The sequence below is a fragment of the Lepisosteus oculatus genome, chromosome 8 (assembly GCF_040954835.1).
Source record: "Lepisosteus oculatus isolate fLepOcu1 chromosome 8, fLepOcu1.hap2, whole genome shotgun sequence".
NCBI lineage: Eukaryota > Metazoa > Chordata > Actinopteri > Semionotiformes > Lepisosteidae > Lepisosteus > Lepisosteus oculatus.
This window is the reverse complement of record NC_090703.1, coordinates 19,548,389-19,572,249: the sequence shown is the minus strand read 5'-3', so window position 1 is coordinate 19,572,249 and position 23,861 is coordinate 19,548,389. Positions and strand designations below refer to the sequence as shown.

The 23,861-nt window shown below is 36.3% G+C and overlaps 1 protein-coding gene across 5 annotated transcripts in view; it reads right to left on the bottom strand.

The window, feature by feature from the left end:
* Positions 1–23,861, bottom strand: part of itpk1a (inositol-tetrakisphosphate 1-kinase a) — a 104,170-nt gene that overhangs the window by 49,735 nt on the left and 30,574 nt on the right. For all 5 annotated transcript variants that reach the window (XM_015351009.2, XM_015351007.2, XM_015351010.2 and 2 more), the window contains exon 3: positions 19,880–19,904. In XM_015351009.2, coding sequence (XP_015206495.1) covers positions 19,880–19,904 — 25 coding nt within the window. The remainder of the gene's footprint in view (positions 1–19,879; positions 19,905–23,861) is intronic.

The following is a 23,861-nucleotide window of genomic DNA, read 5'->3' as shown; positions in this document are numbered from 1 at the left end:
TGTATATTAAACACTGCACGCTTTTTTTCTGAACACCCATTTTCTCTGCATAATCTGTATTGAAGGAAACTTTCCCAATATGTGCCCACACAACTTTAGGATACACGCTCATTTTGACAAAAGGTCACAATTTGAATACATTGGCAGGCATCACACTAAGCAACCTCTTCACAAAAAATTATAATATATTCTTTAACGACATGGCAGTTCGTTCTTCAGAAGAGCCAAGGAATTTTCAGTATCAACTTCCCCAGTCTTTCTATGCATGATTTTTCCATGCCATTACAGTAATTGGAGGAAGGGTGATACTGTGGAATCAATATACTCAGAGTGCATGTTTTGTTAACTAATTTATCAGGAAAACACATGGTTCCTCCAGCTGTACAGCCCTGAAAGAAAAAGTAGAACAGAACAGGAATTAATTAACCTGTCTGTACGTGATGTTGTCTCAGACTTTTTAAGTGTATTGTACTAGAAGGTCTAGTGAACGTCACCAATAAATGGCAAAAATGCACAGTCAGCTACATGCGACAAGTCTCTTTATGGTGAACATCTGCAGGTTCTGATGGACACGTAATACAGATTGGATACTTGGAGGTGAGCCTGAGAGACAGGGTCCACTAAGATAGACTACGTGTGCATAGAAACTGATAATGATACCCTTTGCACCGGGTGAACTGTGGGAACAAGAGTTTACTCAGTGCCACACATGTAGTCACCCACAATTGCTCCATATAAACAGGACTTGCTTGCTCTACTGATAAAACACCATAACCAATAAATCAACCAACTTCAGGTAAAAAAAGTTTAAGCCAGCCATACTCTTCCTAGTGACACACAAAGTGTTGTAACAGCTCTGAATCATTTATCCGAGAATTTGCTTTGCTATCACTTAAGGTGGGCCAAATGTGTGAATGTGAAGCAACAGCACTGCAGAGATAAGACGTGTTACTGCTACTCTTTTACAAAATATGTTTTAAATATAAAGAGAAATTCCTCAAAAGTGGTATCTTAAAAAGTCAGATAAGTCTGTGCTCAAACAATATGCTATGCTTTGGTGAACTGTTCCAGTGCTACCTGCTCTTGCCTTTGGAAGTCCACATATAATTAAATGAGATTGTCTCGTTACTGTTCAGTCCATCGAATATCACATTTGAAACAGGCAGGATCCAGTCCCTTCACAATTTTCGAGTGCGGTACATGCTTGCAACAGCGGTTTACATTGCCAAATTTAATTTAAAAAATCCCAGACATTATTATTTTTTCTTTATAGTAAGAGTGAAGCTGTAAGGACATTACAATAATGTCAACATTTCACAATATTTCCCATAAAAAGAGTTTTGATTCCCCATCTCATGTTGACATTAGCTATAAAACAGTACAGTTCCACCAGATGAATTTGAAGACATTAAGAGATCCACAAGGTGTCCTGTATGATTCTGGGGACTCTCAGCCTTAACTTTGCCTGTAGTACTGTATATATGATCAGATACCATACACAGACAGTACTTTGTTTCTACAGCTTTATTACACATTCTCTGTTATGTGCTTTAATGAAAGGCATCAAAGAAATTCATCTGTTACTTTTACCTGCCAAAACTCCTATGTAGTAGCACACAGATAGGAAGCCCCAGCAACCTTTGGAACTACAGCTTGACAACCATTCAGAAACACCCACACATCTGAAACTACCCTTCCTCCCTCCTCCTCTGCTTTTTTCAAGAAAATTATTGCTGCTACAGCTTGCTATTAAATACGCCTCTTCAACTGAATCTCATTCACCAGCCACGAATGCAGTCAACAACTTTGAGGAGCATGGTTGAGGGATATAATATGCAAAAAATTAGATGATGACAAACAAATTGCTTTCAATGAGTCACAGATTCCAGTGGTGCTTAGCTTATCATGTACTGTTTTGATTTCAAGACAAATAATATTGTGGTTATGATCAGTAACAAGAATTGTTGAGGAAGGCAAAAAAAATCCTTGTGTTCTGAGGCAAAATATCTAGAACATAAAAGACTTATAAACGTGTAGCTATGTATCCTAAATCAAAAAAATGGGCGCAACTGACAATGTTAAAATCAATATCAGCAGCCTCAAATCTTCATTTCCGAAAACTTTTGTAACTGTCATTGTGTAATATTGTATAATACACAATAGTAAATCTCTAAACACACTTGCTTCCCAGCTCTAGGAGTTCAGACCAGAGGGATTAGAGCTTCACTTTCCTGGTCTTTCTTCTAGTTTCATTCCTCACAGCAGGTACAGGTTTAGAAAACATAACCACAGTCAATAGACTATAAGTAGAATAAATCTGAAGCAAATAATGCAAAAGTATTCATGACTAAAAATCTTTGACACCAAGATTACCAGTCACTTTTAAAACGCTAAGCAAATAAATGACAAGTCCTTTTAAAAGGGTGGTTTGACAGATCTACTCCTAAGAACCACATCCGAGTAACACAGCACAGAATAATTTGGGCACATTGTTAACATTCATCACCTCAAACAGGTTTTTAAAATACCATTAAAAAGGCCCACAGGTACACTAGATGTAAATGCTGAGTGTTGAGGCTGAGGAGGCAGCTATTGATGTGAGTTCATTATAGAGTCATACTGTACACAGAGAACAAGACTCTGAATATTATTTTAATGTTCGCTTTTAACCACTCAGTTATGAAAGCAATAGAACACACTGAAAAAGATGGAAGGGTAAAATTGCTTTTTAACCATAAAATTCATTGTCTTCAGATTCTTTCACATATTCTTGTGAAATAAAGAACTGTCCTGTCCAGAATTATCCATAATTAGAACTGTCTGCAACATTGCCTTATACAAACCAAAAACTCTGCACATGCACAGGATTCTTTTCTAGAAGCACAGAATTAAAATCGGGAAATAAACAGCAACTCTCTGATGCACATTTGCAAGTTCTATGCATCTTTAAAAGGGACTTATGTTGGTTTCACTTCAACAGGATAGGACCTTCTTTTAATGTTTTGCTCATCCATTTCAGGAAATGCATTGAAAGACCATTCTGTTTTAGGAAGAGAAACAGCATGAGCTAATGTCAACTACCGGATCAATATTAATATATGGGAGGGGAGATTAAATGATCTAAAGAGCATCTGGTTATAACACAAGCAGCACATTATGCACTGCTGTGATGATAACTTAATCTGTCCTTTACATTCCTAACACAAATGTGTTCATTTCTCATTATGTTAGAGTATAGTTGAATGATAATTGTACAGTGTTAAAAGTTAGTGTACTCCCCCATATTTTCATTTACTGTATATAATCATACATTTGTCAGAACAAATGAGAGGTTCATTTTAACTTTCGTAATGTTTTTCAATGTTTCTTCTTCCTACCGCCATTTTTTCATTGGTACAGTTGTTATGCTGGGGAGTAAGATGATCTTGGGTCAGCAAAGGGGGTTTTGAGTGCTGCTGCTACACCTCTGGTTAACATACTTGTTAAATCACTGTTTGGCGTGATTCAGCAACGCATTCTGCCTTTTAAGCCAAGTTGTATTCTATGCATCTTCTTACGCAAAAGGAACATGCACATTATCTGCATGCTACTGTACATCACCAAGTCTGAAGCAGCAGAACAGATAGGAAAATGTACAGGGTGAAATTAACTGCTTCCAAACGTCTTCCTAACATAGTGTGATAAATTCCCATGTCAGCAAAAGAAGGACATTTTAAGATCCCATGACATGTTTTAAGAAAGCATGGGTGTTAACCATAGTGTCCTGGTCAAATTCCACCCTGGGCTGTTTAAATCTAGCCTTAAGTTTCCCTTCAATTGAACTTATAAGACGTTTCTCATTTCTCCACGTAATCTGCTCTGTAGTGGAGCTGAGCTGCTGACAAATAATGGGTACTACACTTGGTACAGTAGGTGCTGTGGGCCAGCTCCTATATGGAAAGTGCTTTGGGATATTTTAATTAAACATTAATGACATTTTATGTTATTGCCAATCTTTAAATGGGCCACTTTTATTTGTATTCATTTTTAGAGGCATTTCTCTATAACATGAATAACTTGTATGAACAAATCTTTTAGAATACAAGAACATAAGATTCAGAATTATCCCATAGGGGCCCTTTTCTTGAATAAAAGGTTACATTTATACAATATATGTACACACATCATACCTTGGACAGAGTTTAGACTGCTTCTTGGCAGTTAAAACTGGACAAATCTGTTTTACACAGAACATACACAAAATGATCAATTAACACTGCTGACACTCACACCAAAGAATGCATGAACCCTTTTTCATTTTAAACATCATTCATCAAAGATTTCACTGTGGTTACAAAAACTGTTTAACCATCAACAAAGTATCACCACCGGAGGTAAAACAAGCTGCAGCTTTAAAGTATTACATAAAAAATGAGCACTATGGACAAGAGACCTTGAGGGTACTGGTGGAAAAAAATGAAATAAGCTTTATGCAGTCATGTTTTAAAATATAGCATGTCAAGCTTGAAGAAAGTAACAAAAACATTATAGTAATACGTAACAGAGAAAGATAAAAAGAATGTTTGGCAAATTGTGGGAAAGTCATTTTAAAAGGCACCATAAGCAATATACAAAGTCTGTATTTTTCCATATGGTTGATTTATATTACTGTGTAATGTCTACAAATATCTGATTAACTCAGATTGTATTTTACAGTACCCTAATATTATACACATAAAAAAAATCACACGATATTTAATCTAAAAATCTTTATCTTTTAGCAAAATGTACCATGTTTTGTTACCAGCAAGATGAAACTACCCAGGTTTCAAAGAACAGATGACATAAAAAGGTTGTTTCCTGCTCTTAAGAAAACAACAAAAAAAAACTCCCATCTAAATTTGCCCAGCCTCTGCAAGACAACTGAAAGAAGTGGGCTAATTAGCACCATTTTTAAACCACTTTCTACTTTGTGGGACATTTTGTTTTCTGAGCCATCAGTTTTAAATGTGGGTCAGTAAGGTTTATTTTGTTGGTGGAACACAAAGCAAAGCCATCTTCAGATTGTGGCCAGTCTTTTTTTGTGTTTTATGGGAAGGATGACATCTCTGAATCACACACTGAGATCTGTGGCAACATCAACTGCCACTATTTTCTCATTTACCTCTAGGACTGTTACTCACTGTGCCAATGACACATTTAATAAATAACACAGACATAAAGCAAGACACTCACATTACAACAAAATGTTACCCTAAATATTTACTATTATATTTTAATGTTACTAAGCAGATCTTAACCTGGTTCACGCAGTGCATGCAGAATTCTATTTTCTTTACAGAGTAGTCACCAATTCTGTGAAGCCATCAAAAATACAACCAACACAGCTGGTAACTGAATTTCTGCCTAAAATGTTTGAGCCATTTATTCAAAACAGGCTATTAAATGTGCATTGTTACATATGAGCAGTTACATGTCTACAAATTTTGAACATAGAGTCCTTTGTCTGTTTGAACTGTTTGCTCACTAACAGACTACATATTTCCAGTTTCTGATTACCTGAGGAAAAACGGTTTTCTGTTTTTAAAATAACAACACAAAAAAACTTCTATTCAAGTGTACTGAAGCTTTAAAAAAAGCTAACCAGCTTCTTACACTACTGCCTCACATTTACCCAAGTCATCAGAGTATTCAGTGAATAGATATGTTCACCCTGTAATAGGGGACCAGCAGGATTTCCACAAAACTAAAAAGGACATATTAAATAATGCAGGGAAGAGAGCCCAGCTTCTCCAGCTGTCCAGGACTTGTTTTCTTCTGTTCTGTGCAAGAGAAAAATCATTTCAAAATGCAATGTCGCACTCCCTCTGCCAGTGGATGTGAGATTCTCTGGCACAATTAGAAGGAGCTGACATGGCTTAATTTTCCCATCTCCATCCTTCCTCTGCTTTACCTCTTTGAGCCTCTGCACACGACAGACTGCTTAAAGTTTACAGCTTACCGCGTGTATACCGCTAAACTGCGGCTCACAAACAATGTCATGACATACAATCAAAGACTTGCATTCAGTCATTTTGGCAACCAAAGCTCTCATTTCCAGGATTTTCGGGATCAAGCTTCATCCATTGAATAAGCTGGAAGGCATGTTGTGCAACAGGTAGAACTCATCAGAGTTGAGTGTTTTCTTGCAGCGGAATTTGGATTTGCTCTAACTCGCTCTTGTCCATGAGCAGCAAAAGAGATTTAAACTTCTGCCAGACTAATTTGATAAAAAAAAACCTGTGGCACAGGGAGCTTTACTGGAAAATAGTGAAAATAAATCTTAATCTTCTGTAAGAAGATCACATCTAAGAAGAGAACCCAGCCACAAGCCTTACCATAAGAGCTACAGGATAAGACCTGCTTAGGAATTCAACATTCTTCAAATTACCAGCTACTGAGTTTTGAATCTCTCCAATAAAGTATGAAAATGTCTGGTGCAGAAAACTTTTAATTGTTTAATCACATGAAAAGCATTCTGTTAATATATCCCTGCATTACAAGCACTATGTGTATATACATATTAGACTAGGGAACAGCTACAGCACAAACTTCAAGGGAACAAGTAGAGGTTAATTTCATGTTGACATAGTAATTAGAAATACATCAGTGCTGCAAAAATATCAGAGAACACTATGTTCCATAGGAGCAACTCATCTTGTAGACAGTAGCATGTCATAGCATAGCATAACAGACAAACCAGGACTTTACCTTAGTGTGCTGTGGGCTTGTAAAGTGATATTACACAAGTATTGGGATTTCAGTCCCACTGGGCACAAGACCACGTGTGGGGTGTTTTGGAATATCAGAGAGGTGTCCAAAACTGCTAGGTGAGTGGTGCCACATCTCCACGGACTTCTGTAATACTGAGTGGAAACACTGTGCTGTGCTGCAGCCTGGACTGACCCACCACAGGCTATAATATTCAGTCAAGGCAGCATAAACATTAATTACAGAGCCACAAATGAACTAGAGCAGCTAGCCATATATATTGAAATGCACATATACCAACTCAATTGCATTTGCATAGCATATGTAAATCACAGATACATTTGAAACTCTTTGAGATTCTTTTGAGATGAAAGAGGATGAGATAAGGAAACATCTTTTACCTACATTTAATCTAAATGTTTCAATGTGTTACTTTAGCACAGTATTATGAAGTATTAATGCAGCAATATCTGTCAAGAGCGTTTTAGGTTAAATCAAGATCTTATTTACTTTTTACACATGTAAAGTATACAGTCACAAATGTATACAGTAAGTCTATTCATAGCCCCATCTCAAGCTAGTGAACTAAAAAAAAGGAAACATATATTGTTTTTCTTGTTCTTTTGCAATACAGTTGTGAAGTTCCGGTATCCAAAGTTGCTATTTTGTTTTGCTTTGGAGACACAAGCAAAAAAAAAAAATCACCAAAAATAGTATGTCATCTTGTAGGACTGGAAAATTCAACATGAAACCTTTCACATTAAATTTCCCAAGCAGTAAATTGTTCAGATAAGGACTGAAAAAGTGCAGTTTAAACTCTACTGGTTTAACACTCTCCTGTTCTAATTACACAGAATTACACAGCTTCAAAAGGCTCTATATTAGTTATCTTATGTTTTGGGGTTTTGTTTGGCTTTGATTTTGAAACAGGCTTTATAACATAACATAATAGGGCAATTTCTTTGTTTTCAGTATGTGCCATGACATGTTTAGAAAAAGGAAACCACTAAATAAACACTTAAGGTGTACTCAATTTGTATTTTAAGTACAGAAATACCGTTGGAACTCAGAACACAAACGCCAATTATTTTATGACGAGACTGGATGACTGCATACAAAAGGAGGGATAAGAAAGTCATTCCTTGGCATGAAATTCTTCTTAATGTCGTAATCTGGGCATTGGCTTATGGGTTAACAATTTTCAGTCATACATTTCCAGACAGATGTTTGCCCTGCTGAACTTTTAGGGAAGTTGAGCTATTATTATTATTCAAGCAGCAATGAATCAAACTGAAACAGTGTACACTTTTCTACATTTCCTTCAACTATGAAAATGCTACACAGGCAGGTTTAAAATAAATTGGTACAAGCACTATGTGAAAATAAATACTTTTTTCAGTCTCTGATGAAAAATATTTGTAACCAAAAAAACTTTCTTTTCAGCTCCTGATTTATCCATCTAGAATCATCACTTACAAGTTAGAATTCACCTTCTCTTAATGTAGGATGTAAGAATATTTTAGGGGGGCTGATAAATACTCAAAATTAAGTATCAATATATAAAACACTCATTCATTTATGTTTTAAAATATTTTGCAGGAAACCTTTTCTCGAAAATATTATCCATTCCTGGTTTGACAAACCAAATGCTACTGCAGGTATGCCAAACTTGAGCGAACTAAAACAATTCAAGTAGCTTCCAAGATGCCACCAGCACATTTAGTACTTATTATCCAAAGACGAGGTAAGACGAGACAATTGTAGCACGATGGGTGAAAAAGACCAGAGTCAGAAATGTCTGGAGTCCTCTGTCAGTTTTGAAAGGGAGGCAAACAGTCTCCTAGTCTAGCTCAAGGTCACATCCTGGAGCACTTGAATTTGTCATGTGTGATTAACCTTTGTTGTCTGTAAAGCTTAATATGGCATAAACGAGCTCCAGGAATATGTTAGCATTATCCTTACTGCCACAGGTGATGGACAGATGTCAAGCTTTTGAAAACACTGTTGCTGTTGATCACCACCACAACTTAAAGTGGCCTTTAAATTGTATTTGCCTAGTCAAACATTCGTTTTCCAAGGGGGATTGCTTTTCAAACCCACTGCAAAGATTCCATTTCAAAACAAAGCTGGCATTTAAAAAACTGGCATTGAAATATGTAATCCAAAAAATTCCATGGGGTTTATTTTGAAACTTTTATTGTCTTGTGTATATTGAATACAGAGTAGTTCAGGTGGGTAGCTGCGTCAGCATGCGTAGGCTGCAAAGGAACAAGTAATAGGTTTATTCCATGCTGAAAAAAAGAAGAAAGAGAACACAACGTTTCGGGCGTGGAGCCTTCTTCAGGTGTGCTTGAAGAAGGACACCTGAAGAAGGCTCCACGCCCGAAACGTTGTGTTCTCTTTCTTCTTTTTTTCAGCATGGAATAAACCTATTACTTGTTCCTATTGAATACAGAGCCTGGTTGTGAGCAGGCTGAGTTTAGTTTAATTAGGTTTAATTCTCCCCTTTAACATCTAAAATTCAGCAGATAGTGCTAAAGCAGAAACTCATTAACAAGGTATACTTCCTTCCTTTTCTCTTCATTTTAAGTAATCTCACATTTCTTTAACTACCAAATGGGCAAGATGGGTCTAATGGCCTTGTCCCCTTTTGTTGCCTGATTGTTACTGGGTTGTCTAATTCTAATGGTCTTCTAACAGAAAAGCCAATGGTATATTTCTACAGTTTGTTTCCTCATTGTTTGTGGATAGTATTTTATTCAACATATACTACAGAGAAATATATAAATTTCTGTATCGCTATATTTAAATAAGTAAATTCCCTTATATACTGTAGCTGTACCAATTACTACAGTTTTAATCACATTTAGGAGATGTAACTCTCGATAGCCTTCCTGTGTCAGATTGTCAGGAGATATTTATTTCCTCACCCATCAGCAGAAAGAAACATGTAAAGTGAAATTCAAGGGAATGCGACCTTTTCATTTCTGTGATTGAACAATTTCCTCAACGTTTTAATTGCTACCAGCCAAGTCAAAATGCATTTTTGCAGGTCTTTACAATTCTGGTCCTGGAGGGATGGGGTGTCTGCAGATTTTTAATTTAGATAAACCAGCAAGCTACTGGCTTTGCTGGAGCAGTTCGACAGCTTCTCCCAGCTCTTCAGGTGCTGCTGCTTTAAAAAGACCCACAGACCCACCAGGACCAAGATTGGACAACCCCTAGTTTAAAACCTAGAATAATAAGAAATCCTCCTTAAATCAGCTTCTGCCTGACCACAACTGCCGGTTGAACAATTGTTAAGAGGTTTCTTGACAGATCGTGCTCAACTGAACTGTATCCCTTAATCATCTATTATATCACTGTTTTCTGCCACCTAAATGAGGACAGGAAAAAGCATGTTCCTTGTTTCTGCAAGTAACCTGCTATTACAGGCACCCAGGCATAAATCTAGGTGCTAGAAAGAAGTAGCACAAATGTACTCTAGGAACAGACACATTTCAGTGTGACTAGGGAAGATTATCTTCCTAGTGCACGTTTAATTGAATTTAAAGTGAAATTGGAACAGAACCCCTATAGTTTACCATAAACCTGTATACATTTCAAGCCCTTTGAACCAATTTCTTTTTAAAAGGGTTATTCGAATTTCTCTGATAAAAACGTTAAAACAATACACTTTGTTATGTGAGACCCTTGCAACAAAACAAAACAAAAATGTAAAACTAGTCCCAGTGTACTCCCCACTTAATTGTTTTTGTTTTTTGAATTATACTGCTGGATTTTCAAGAATTGCTCTTCACCACCTTCAAACCATTAAAGGACAAATTCTGGCTGAGGGGTTTAATTTGTTCATAGGCAAATGGCTGCAAATGCACCTTATGACAAACTCAGCAAAAAGACAGGGATGTGAGTTAAATACATGCAAATACACAAATGAAAAGAAACATTAGAAAATAAAAAAAGGAAACTGATTAACTCATTGGCGTGTCATATTTAAGGCAGCATTTGTTACCGAGTGCAATACAATTGAATGAGGGTACAGATTGATAGGGGGATCTTGAGATTACACAACAGTCAATGACAGAGTTGATTTGGCCCAAGTGATGACAATTCTAGCAGGATTCCAGCAGGACAATGCACATTTACATGCAACTCATATAATGGCTTCCTTATGAAAAGAGAATATGACGAGTTCCCCATGGATTAAGCCCCTGCAGGAGATAATTTTCTCCATCTCAATCCCACCAGCACCCACAATATTTTGGACCATTCACTCCTGGCAATATTGTGATGGTGCCTGCCCACTTCAGCAGGAATTCAAGACCATACTGTACATGCAATGTTTTATTGCATGCCCTGCACTGGCAAAATACCACCCCTACATCCTCATTACCACCCCTCAGAGCCTTTGGGCCATAGGAATATATAACCAAAGAGCACATTAAACTGCCAATTAGACAACATGTATCATTTTATTAAGCTAAAGCATGTTTAAACATCCAAAACTGTATAGGTTATCATGGCCTATTAGAGCTCTCAAAAAAGCCAACTTGGTAACTTTACATAAAAGCCAGTTAACTAAAAAAAACAAATATAAAGATTTCAATTAGCTTACTTCAAGTTACCAAGAATAAAAATAATATCACTAACACTGCCTCAAGGCTTATATGTCTTCAGATACTGACTGTTCGCTTGGATGGGGGCACTGGAGGCCAGAACGCGGAGGATTAATGTTATAATGTATTCATTATACAATATGCTGTAGAACCCCACCCTCACACAGTATAAGGCAAAAAACACATTCAACCACTGAAGTAAAACTGAAGCTTTAAGACGACTGACCAGGGGGATATACAATGAATTAAGTTCTCACATTTAAAAAAAATGTTTTTAGTGTTTTGTTTCCAAAGAAACACCTGACATTAAGAACAAGACTAATAGTCCTGTGAAAAGTCTTAGAAATAATGATACAGGAAGGAGGGAGATAAAGGTGTTAACATCTTCACAGAGATTTTCTGTGGAACTGTTATTAATATGTAATTGAGCTCTTAAAAGAACCTGTTACACAAACATGTTCACATTCAGTATTTTAACTATTCAGTAATTTAGTCAAGGTGAAAAAAGAAAAAAAACTCATAGCCCTGTTTTTGCAGACTTAGGAGATCAAAACCAGATAGTAAGTGTATCTTTTGAAGCTCTGCTTATTTTTGCCAATGGTACACATGGTTTTCTTTCACACTCAAGATTAAAAAATTGCACAGGGAAAAAAAAAACACAATTATCCTTATCCTGGCGAGATATTTTGGATGATTGTGTTATTTTTGTGCTGTAACTCTACTTTGAAATGAGATATTTCAAATCAGCCCCTTACTCAACACTGTTTTCTTAAACTGATATGTCTGACGTGTTCAAGTGTTGACAAATAATAAGCGGACTCTGTATCTGACAGTTGGTAATGACTTCCCTAAGGTACAGCTGACTTCTTGCAGTTGCAACCCAAAAGGCTGTGCTGTAACTATAACCTCCAAACCATTTATCCTTCAGCTTCCAAGGGCAAATCCATTTGTACTTCAAATTCCAAATACTTTCATTTGGTTTATTTTTCTTCATCATTAGCACCTATCCTGAATGAATGTGTGTAGTTGTTTGTACTTTCCAGTACAAAGACTCAAGACCTATACAAATAGGTAATTTTCCTCTTTTCCATCCCTAAATTTGTAATATACGGCTTATCTGAGTGCACCTATGGACTTCTAAAAAGACCCCTTTTCGCTGCAGACTTTTTGAGAGTTTAAATTCTTCATGTTCCAAAATTATAAGTAAAAGAGTTCTGAACCAAGTTAAACTCACATTGCAGACACTGTCTCTCAGAAAGCAATTGCAAAAGTGAAGGCCACAAGCCTGCCCACTGCAAATGCCATGTCTGGCAATGTGTGGCGAGAACTAACCTTGAGAACCACTTTTAATTTACAGCTAAAGCTTTCCCCTCCACCACACCGTTTTAGATAGAGTACTTGAGCTTTCACAAAAGATCCGTCTACGTTAAAAAAAGAACAGAATCGCCAATTATTTTTGTTACACCCCCCTGATTTAGAACAGCTGACCGCCTGTTTGTTATGTCTGGTTTCGCAGCTATGAACCCCATGACTGCAAATGACCTGACCACCTCTCTTCTGCCACAGCACAGGCTTTGCAGCCCTGTACTGGAGTTTCAATGCTGAACGGGAGGAAAGCTGCACACGTCACCGACAGCACTGCAGGCTCAAACCTGCGATCGGAGAACTCAACTTGAGCTTGGGTGAGCACCATTCCTGGATGGGACACTCAGGAGGCCCTACAAAAGATACATCTATAAACATCACAAGACTGCTGGCCTTTGATTGGTGTTTTTTTAACAGCAATTTATTTACTGTCTTAAGGGTAGCCCAACCGATTCATTTTTATAAAACTAATGATTAAAATCAAAATACCACGAACAGTAACAGGAGGAACGTACTTGACGTTACTTCCTGTATGTGACACAAGAGGTCTTTGCATTTGAACCATCCTACCAGGCAGTGGTGTCAGGTATTTGAATGCTCTTCCAAGGCAACAGGAAATGACTACACTTTCAATGTGTTTGCATGGGTTTCCTCTGGGTGCTTTGGTGGGTTAACTGGCTTTCAGGAACACTGGCCTTGGTGTTTGTGTCTGTGTGCCGGCCCTGTGATGGACTGGCATCCCGTTCAGGGTCTATCCTGCCTTAACAGCTGTTGCTTGCTGGGATACATTCTGGCTCCCCTGCAGCCCTGAATTGGATGAAGTGGTTAGAAAATGGATGAATAGCAGAAATGTGTTGCAAAACTAGCACAGCAGGGCTAAGTGGATTTGATTGCATCAGGGGGTCTTCAGCTTTCTACAAAAAGCACTCAGGTCACTGCACGGGACACTGGTGATCAAGCAAGCATTATAAACAGGAGACACTGCCCCTCAGGAGGTGCGAACTATCCTCTGAGAGAATGTGGGCCTGCATCTCGTCCAAAACATGGGGCATGTCAGTGTAAGGCATGATACTTTTTACCTTCTTGGCTGGTGCTTTGATCCTTTTCCCCAAGTTTTAGAACTAAACATCATTCTGTGTGAAAATGATTTACATCATTATTAAATTAAACTTTCATTTTACACTGTGCATAGTGTCATACAAAAACAAACCACAAAAGCAGCCTCCAGGCTACATTATTCCCACCTTTCTATTCCTCACCTTTTTTGATTTATTGACTCAAGAAAAAGTGTGCTATTTCTTCTTAAGAAATTAAATGTGTCCAGACATGACACTGTGCTCAAGCCTCCTATGAATAACCAGAAAAAAAACCCATAATCTAAACACTCTACTAAAAAGATATTGTTTTTCCGCTTTGAAAATTCACTCCGTCAAACCCAGGTCATGTAAGTTACCTAATCACCCTGTCTTTCTTCTTTGTATATTAACATCTTCTATGCTCTCTCTTCCTCCCCCACACTGCGGCTCTCTTGTATCAAAGTAGGAAGTGACAATTTTACATCTCACTTTATTTAACTGCACCAAGGCAGGCACAAAAGACTTCATTGTTTTCCCGACTGGCACTGACTCACCTTTTATATTCTGACAATTTCAAAAACGCATCTGGTGGTTTTGTAGACATGTTAACAGAAAAGGAGAATACTCCACGCAAAACAGAGGACAGAGTGGACCTTTGATACTGTAACCAGTATTCTGCAACTTTCAAACAAGTAAACACTCAAAAGAAATACCATACTCAGATCTATGTACTTGGTGATGTTTGTTTTAATATGGTGGGGCTCTGTGCAAGTCTAGTGTCCCTAATCTAACTGTAGCTGAGCATGCCAAAAAATCCCTAAACCTGGAGTGAAAATCAATTTCAAAACTACATACCACAACTGACAACTGTCACAAAACACCCCTGAAAATAATCTGAGCACTGAACGTCCAAGGAAAGATGTGCGTTAACAGAGGTCATGGACTGTGAATTAAAATAAACTGCTGTCCTCCCAGGGGTTCAATGCCCACTCCACACAACAAAGTGCTGCTTACTTTGGGACAGTTCCCAGGGCATCTTTCCATTTGAGTGTGGTCTAACCTCTACGCAACAAAATACATATATAGATATATTTTTGAAAAGTGGCTCCATTATTGCAAGACATCCATAAAGGGAGACTTTGTCATACTCTAAAAAAAAATCAAACTATTTATGAAGCACATAGAGACAGAGTACTGGCCCAAACAGACAAAAAATATGGTGTGTCAATGGACTTCCAGGATATGGGAAAACGTGCCTTTAACAGCAGTCCAGAGAAATCACAGCACAGATCCGTATTATATGAATGGCATCTAATAACCAAGCTTCCAGGTGGAACAACAGTATATTCCATCCATCTTTCAGACCTCTGTAGTAGGTCTAATTTAAAATATCTGTTCAATCTCACTGTTAGTACTACTTTCAAAACACAAGTTACAGCCAATTTGGTGTCTTTATCAGATCTCATTCATTAAAAGCAGAAAGGTTTGGTTTATGAAGTTGTAAGCAAAACAATTCACACAATTTTTTTTGTCGTGTAAGTGGAAGATTGCTCCACACTCACCAACTGCGAGCCATTAACTGCCCTCAGCTGAGTCACGTTCTACTTGTCATAATTTACTTGTGCTTCTTTTGTCAGTTTATGATTTTCAAAACATCATGTGGATAATTTAAAGTATACATTTTCCATAAAGGATAATATTTAGGGAGTGACATCACAGTATCACAGTCACAAACATAGCACAGATGAGACCAGTTTGGTTCTCTTGACTTGAACTTTCTTCTCACTAATACTCATGTTTCAATAATTTTTTTACAAATTAAGGTATTTGAAAACACACAGAAACAAACTAACATTTTGTCTTCATTTTGTAACATTCATATTCTATTGCACAATCTAACAAGATACAGTCAAATTAGAAAGTAATTCTTATGACATTTGAAAATCATAGTTGCAAAGGAGATTTTGTTACAAAGAGCACATATGCACACTTCCAAACTGGTAAGAAACTCCATGCATGTAACTCAGGACATTTTGCCCTGAAATAATGAGGCGAGTGTGAAGTTTTTGTTAACCACTGGCCAAGACCAAAGTGGTGTTTGCAAATGGTGAACAAAGGGTTTAAAAAAATAAATGCAAAGAATCATTAATAGCTTCATACAGTACTGTCCCTGTCTTTATGAAGCTCTTTTGCAAACAGACACAAGCAGAGCTGCACAGTACTTTAAGCAATGCTACCTGGACAAAACAAACATTGACAAAAAAAAAACTAATTGAACAAATGAATAAAAATGCTGTATAAAAGGAAATTTTATGACTAAAACCCTGTTTACAGTCTTTTGTTCCAGAACTTATAAGGAGAAACCTAAAAGGTCTTCATGGCAAAAAAATCTTGTATTTTGGTGATGATTTGATAAAAAGAAAGTAACGCGGTACAGAACTTACAACACACTTCAACAAAAAGCTTGCATTTATGTTATCTGACAAACAGGACATAGACATCTGGGAAAAACAGACATTACCAAGTGTATGGGTCCTGCTCATTAGAGTCCAAAATGGCGGATAATGAGTAGGAACTCCCACAGAGAGAGAGCTATTACCACTCCATTAACTCACAAGTTCAAAATCAGATGAATGTGAGTGGCGCATTTTAGCTACAAATAAAGCTTGACAGGAAAAAATGCAACTATTTTAACCCTGCATGAACTAACTTTGGAGGGGGGGGGGAGTCTTCCCCTTCATGATACAAGAAAGACAAATTTGTCTCCAAAATCTAATGACGGGGCCAAGATATATTTAACAGCTATGATAACCCTTTTACTTATATTTAAGCATACACCCCCCCACACACACACACACATATATAGTTCAGTATGTAAACGTCTTAATTACAATTACTAAAGTGACACACTGTGAAGTACAGTGAATTTTTTAAAACATTATCGTTATGTAAGCTGAATAACTTGAGAAGTACAAGAGAAAATTTATGTATTTTTTAATATTGTACGTTTGGCAAAATAGCTCCAGTTTAGTGGCAGACATTTTGCAGAAACAAACTTTATAAGTTCAGTTATCTCGTAAATGATGCAGTGGTAGAAAAGGCTCCCTTCAAGTAACTTAATAAAATTACTCAACACTACAAGAGCAGCTGCAACAATGAATCCACATTTAAAACATATGCGAGAAATATGTTATAGACCATAAACGGTACAAGAAATTAATGAGGACAAAGGTATATATATGAAATTCTGAGTTAAAGATGGTCGTAGCCTTTGTTTGCAATCTTTATGTTTTTAAATAAATCAGAATTATGATATCAAAACAGTGTAATGTTTCCTTCAGCCCTGACAGTGTATTTTAATTTCCATTGACCCTATGTCTATAATCTCAAACACCAAGTCACGGTTAATGGGTCCATGTCTCTCCATTTTGTTTTTCCATCCTGTTACCAACAGAAGTTAATTTCTTGCCCCTGAAATCATTCTGATACTTAAATGCTCTAAATAAAACAGAAAACTAACAGTCTGCCTTATTTCAGAAAGTCCATTCTTCAGAGTATACATTTGTTGGGACTTGTGTTTCACATAAATTTCCCCATCCAGAACGTACTTTAAAAAGTATTCTTCATAACTAAAGGAAACTGAAGATATTTCCTGAATAATATAGAAGGGCAAAATAACTATAATGTATTAAAATGTATGCCATACAATGGTAACAACTGAAAAATTCCCCACATCTTAAACAGCAACTTGTGTACTTACACATTTTACATTTTATGCTTTTTAATACCGTACAGTTGATTAAAATTGTATATTCAGCCACAAAACCATAAAAATCTATTAAAAACATCAGTGCTACACTTTCATACCAGCTAAATCAAATGTCACTGGACGTGCATAAATGCCATTACAATTTAGCTTTCATTTCAAATACCATAATAACATACACTTAACAGAATACATACGGTCTGTCCCTGGAGGAGAAAAAACTTGATAATTTTCATTATTACTAGCTTCACACATTCTAGCTTCACAATATTACTAACTAAACTTCCTTGAATGTCTTCTTAAAGTAAAAATAGTGTGAATTATTTGTTTTTCTTCTATATTTCAGATCATAGCACTTTTATGTCATCAAGACACATAAATAATGTATTCTCTTAAATGTGTAATATATACAAATGGACATTTGTCATTCCAGATCAATGGGACTACTGAAACATCTTACAACCATATGATGTATTTAATTATAAGCTACCTTATCACAGGTCTAAAGTTAAATCAATAGGCATTATGACATCTATATTTGAAGACTAAAAACAGAAAATATCAATAGATTAATTAAGCAATTTGTTAATTAATTGTGTATCATTATATAAAATATTACAGAGTTAGTAATATTATTATGTATTAGACAACTAATATGAGTAGTATAAAAGAATAGACAATTTTAGCCAACAAATTTGTTTTTTGTAGTGTTTTATGATAAACATCACTACCCTTAATGCGGGCATAATTCTGCTAGGTTTGTATGTCTTTAAATGTTTTACTCACTCTCACAGGACACACAAATACTAGGATAAGGAGACCATTGTTATGTTCTAGGTTTAACAATGTGTGCTATTCAGTTTAATTTCACCTGAAATGATATATTGTAAGGTGTAATAGCTGCTTTGACGTTCTTGAGTGCATTAGCAAAAAATAAAAGCAGTCTGCTGAAATGATCAGTTAAACCTCAGTAACTTCAAGACATACAGTCGACTCTCCGGTAAAATGTATTATTCAAATACAGAATCTATAAGTGTGAGCCTTTGCTCCAAGCACAATGGGCACAGGAAGGTTAAAACAGCTGCCCTGCTGCTCTTTCTCCCATCAAAGCAGGTTAAAAGGATTCTCTGTTTACTGAGCGGAGTAGTGCTTCAGAGATGTCACCTAATAAAGGTCACAGCTTTGGACATCAGGGAAGCTGAAAGACAGCCCCTTCCATGCCAATCAACAGTCCTCACAAAACCAGAGTAAAACCTCAACCTAACAGCATGACAGTCACACCAGCAATCTCGGGGAAAAAAAAAACCAACAAATTGTGGTGCAATAATTCTCAATCTGCAAGGGAAAAACAAATACATATGCTGAACATCAAAAGACTCAAATCACTTATAACTACAACACCACAAGCACAAGTTTTAATTTTTCTAATAACCTTTCTGTAGCAGGTTCATTACCATTTGAATGAACGGTCATTACATACATGTACATTCATTATGCTGACATCACTAGGGCTGATCAACAGGGGTTCTACTGTGAAAGTCACAGGGTAAGTGTTTGTGTGGCCACCGGTGGAGGCAAGACAAGCTGTGTACAGTATCTGCACTGCATGCTTTGCTCTGGGGTTGAAGATGCTGTCTTGTGGGATTCGATCTCATTCCCCTAGTAGACACTGGACAAGCATGTGCACGTTAACTGGTCTATGAGCCACTTTGCTTCCCAACAAATTCCACAGATGTTCAATGGGGCTCAAAACGAGTAAGGAGGGTATCCTTATGCTATTAGTCACTGCAAGTGGGAGGTCTATAGCAACTAGACACTCCTGACCAGACCATTATATTTGGGCTTCCCCATCATTGGCTTCACAATTGATGAAGTATGAAATACAGAACTATATTCAATTTACAAAACCTTTGCTTTGATTACTAAACAAAAGTTCAACTGATGATACTTAGTAAGAGATTTGGTTATCATATGTAAGATGTGGTGCGGATGCAAACAAGGAGCAGACATTTTGTTTTTGTGGCATAAGCATGTTATATTAAATTGTTGTGGTTTCATGTCATCATGTCACCACAACTGAACAACACATGAACTTCAGCTTACTTCTTCTGATTTCTTCCAGGCCAACTAAATAATGCTAGCTTAATACTGTTCAAATGCATTTAGATGAATACCTCCCACACCTTTCTGGCAATCCCATGTTATAGAAATAAAAGAAGGAAATGTTATACACACAGCACTTCAGAGTTCCCCATGTCAAAACCAAACTGACAAAAAAGACCTTGACTTATTTTCCTTAATTATAAGGTTCTTGTAAAAGTACTCACCTGTACCACTTCTATTCCTCTCTTCCTGTGGGAAAAAAAGAAAAAAATTAAATGAATTTCCAAACCCATATCAGAAAAATACTCTTAAGAACTCTGCATGATGAGACTTCCAAAATCTCTTGAGAGAAAAAGGAAATTTAACATCCGTTAACAAATAAGAACAATTGCTCTTTGACAAGAAACAAATAACACAAATCAAAAATAGAGAAAATTGCATTTCCAGTGTAGACCCAAATAGTCACTGCAGAAGTAAGTTTGTTGAAATGCCAAGAGGAATCTAGCATGCTTCTACAAAAGCTTACATCCTTTCTAAAGGGTAGAGAAATGTCAGTGTCTAGTGTTAGAACAGAGGGAGCTCTTTCTCTGCAGTAAATAAGTCCCCTTATTACTGCAGAGAAAGTGACTAACTAACTCACTTAGTTTTGCCCAACAAAAGCTAGATTTACTGTACCATAATCATAAAACAATGTACGTTCTTTGGAACAATGTAGGCTAATTAAAAATACCATGTTAATAACCACTTAAAAAGATGTAAACAAAGGGACATATGTTAAACATGAACTTACAATGATTCAAGCAATGCTTAGGTATTTTAATTTTCTATGTGGTATGCAAAACACTGTAAAGAAAGAACTTGGCGTGCATTTGGTACACTAGTATACTGTAAAAATGTATGTTGTATTACTGTACATCAAAAAAGCTGTGTAAAATAGAAAATGTAACCTGATTTCATTCATTCCGGACAGGCATGTTTGTTACCTAAAAAGGCCAGTCTGCAGATAAACCATAATTCCAAACATTTTAAGACGATTTAGGTCTTAAAATGCCCTTGGTATGAACTATTCTCCATTAGTGTTAATAAAAATTATTCCTTCCACCAGTGAGACTGCACTAATTTATAAACTTTATTTGCTCACAACAGACATGCCTGCAACAAAGTGCTGAAAAAAATCTTGAGCTTAAAAAACAAAATAAAAACCATCATGCTGTTCTATTCTTCAGCATCTTGCATACAACATTACTAAACAAGCAGCTCAAAGAATAAAAAGTAGGAGTTGGATATGGAAATCAGAAAGAATAAGTCTACTACAGGCAATGTCTAGCCATTCAGTCCACAGGCAGATTTTTCAGAGGGACAGGATATTTTAGGCAGTGGGTATAGATCAGGTAGGATCTATGAGAGTTTAGGATTAAGAAATGGATGAATTTCCCTGAGCATCTGGCTTCTTGATTTTACAGTGGAATGGAATTGCAGGATGAAGTACTGATTGTTGGGTGCAGGATATTTAACAGCTGCTATAAATAGGAATGGATTTTAAGATTTGGAACGGATGGATATTTCCGAAAAAACGACTACAGCAAAAACAATCATCATTTACATGCTACTAATGTTTCTGAAGCTTACATACATTTATCCACACAACTGAAGAATTTATTTTTTAATGTATATTTGAATACACTTAAACTCATATAAAACTGCTTCAAAATAGTTACTCTGTCTCCAAAGCTGAAAATCAGTTACTTCTGAAAGCAAAAGAGAAGGAGAAAGGAATAGAGAGGCAGCTTAGCAAAAGGGTTACTTAGCAACCCAAAAACTTAGCAGAATTCAACTCTCTAGCTGTTGAACAACAGTCTTTAGGTTGCTGACAGCAAACCCAAGAAGTTTAGAACGTTAAAATAAATTAAAAGAGCTGCATTACAGTATAGGTTCAGATACCACAGAATGGTTGTTTTTTAATCTGGAATGTGAGGTTTTCTTTGTTTTCCTCCTCAATCTGAAATCATAATTTACCAGGTGATATAGCTTGACTACTACAACCATCAATTTTTATTTCCATTATATAGACAAATTTGAACAGAAACGTTACCTACCCCCCAAAAGAATACCACCCACGTAGAGACAACTGCACTACTGAATTTAGACTAAAGAGCCATTTGATAACTTCCAAGAAAATGAGCATCATATTTGGTCTCTGTACAGCACTTTATTTTTAAGTCACTGCTACTGTTAACAGATGAATACTGTTGATGTTTCACTGTCTTAGACTATCAATCTGATATCTTCTTATCTCATTCAACACCCACACATTCATTTTGCTGTCCAAAAAAAATTGAAAATTACATTAAAATAAGAAGACTAATACATTGCAAAAATCCCTTCTGCTATTTCCTAGGTCCTACTGAAGGAACCTGCAAGATATTAAAGCTTTCTTCCTGGGATTCATCTAAATCACACTTATGTACAAAAAGTAAAGAAAGAGTAAAATCTCAATGAAATGTAAACAAGAATCAAAAAGATCTTTTAGTACCCAAAGTTAGCATATCTTATTCAGTTTGGGTGTTCTAGAGAGTAAGGCAACACATTAATGGTTCTGGGTGTTATCACTGCTTAATTTTATTGAGCGGTACTAGTTTCTCCAGTTAAATGCACAAAGGGACTAATGGCTACATTGTACAGCAGTCAGGTATTGTGGTGTAAACTCCCGTCTGTACTATCCCCAACCACTGAACACAGCAGTTTTATTTATTTCCCTAAGTGGGCATTTAAAACTGTAGTGTTAGGTCTGCTAGTATTGCTGATGTTTTTCAAAGGTTCTCTTTCCTAGACCTCACCAGTTCTGAACTCTATGTCTAAGGGAGAAGCAATTTTAATAAATGTTTAAAAATTAAACGTGTCTCGCCTTCCGACAAACTGCTAGCTATGCCAAAAGAAGAAACGTTGATGATGAAGTCTTTTTACACTACCAAACAACTATGGCAACTGGCAAAGCCCATTGTCAACACACCAGACACTTCTTCAAGCTCCAGATTGCTGTCCCCTCTCAGTCTCTCAGTAAGAACTGAGTATGGGAGGCAAGGTAAGGCAAGGCAAAACTGGGATCAGATGTTGATTTGAACTAAGCTGATTGAAACATAGTATATGAACCTGGGTCCTCGAAATGTAAACTGAATAGCACTTCTAAATATTTAAAATTCAAGAGCGGGCATCTTTCCGGATTATGGTGGCTTTTAAAAGCAAACAATCTGCTATGAAATGTGGAAATGCAAAAATTAATTAGCTCTGGTAAAGAACCCAGAAATGTATCATTTGCAGGAAACATGTATAAGACTGTCAATGATCAAAGTTGGCGGGTATAGGGATCATGTGGTAAGCTATCTGTAGCTCATCACTGACTTCATATATACAAAGGGAATTCTGACTTCAATTAAGATGGCTGTGCTATCTTGTACCATTAAACCTTCAGAGCTAATTTATATTTTCACAATTATCAAATATTTAATTTTTACAATAACATACACTAAAAAAAGGTAATTGTTTTTCCCTGGCTCAATCTACATTGGGAATTGATGCATTGTAACTGAATGCCATGCCAAAGCAATCTGCTACGTAAATCTGATGTGTCTGTTAAAATTTGCAAGACTTTAGGATACATATAGTGCCATGTGTGTTCCTAACAATATAAAGTATTAAACAGTTCTCCAAAATTTTTATACAGAATTTAGAAATTGAAGTAAAAATCAAGTTTTTACACTTGAATGAATAGGAGCTACACTGGTGAAATTTTTCACTGTTATAATTTAAAACTCGAGAGGTTTTAAGTTTTTATGTTTAGGGAAATAATATACTCTGTATAGTATATACATTAGCGAGTAAGTTAAATAAAAAGTACATAAAAATAAATACAATTATCCAAAAAATGAAATCAGACATTTAATTATTTTCCACACAATTTGGTGGTAAACAAGTACAACAAATAAAAAGGATTTCTTCTGGACTTTGAAGGCAAAAAAAATATATACAACTAAAAACTAGAAAATAAAAAAATCCTTATACCTGCAAAAATAAGAAAGCTGTTGTATAAAATACATAAATTAACAACTTAACACATTACACTGATCTACAGTATTAAAAATTAAAAATGCCTCTCTTAATTTTGATTGTAACGTCAGAAAAAAATATGTGCTGAAAAACAGATGATTT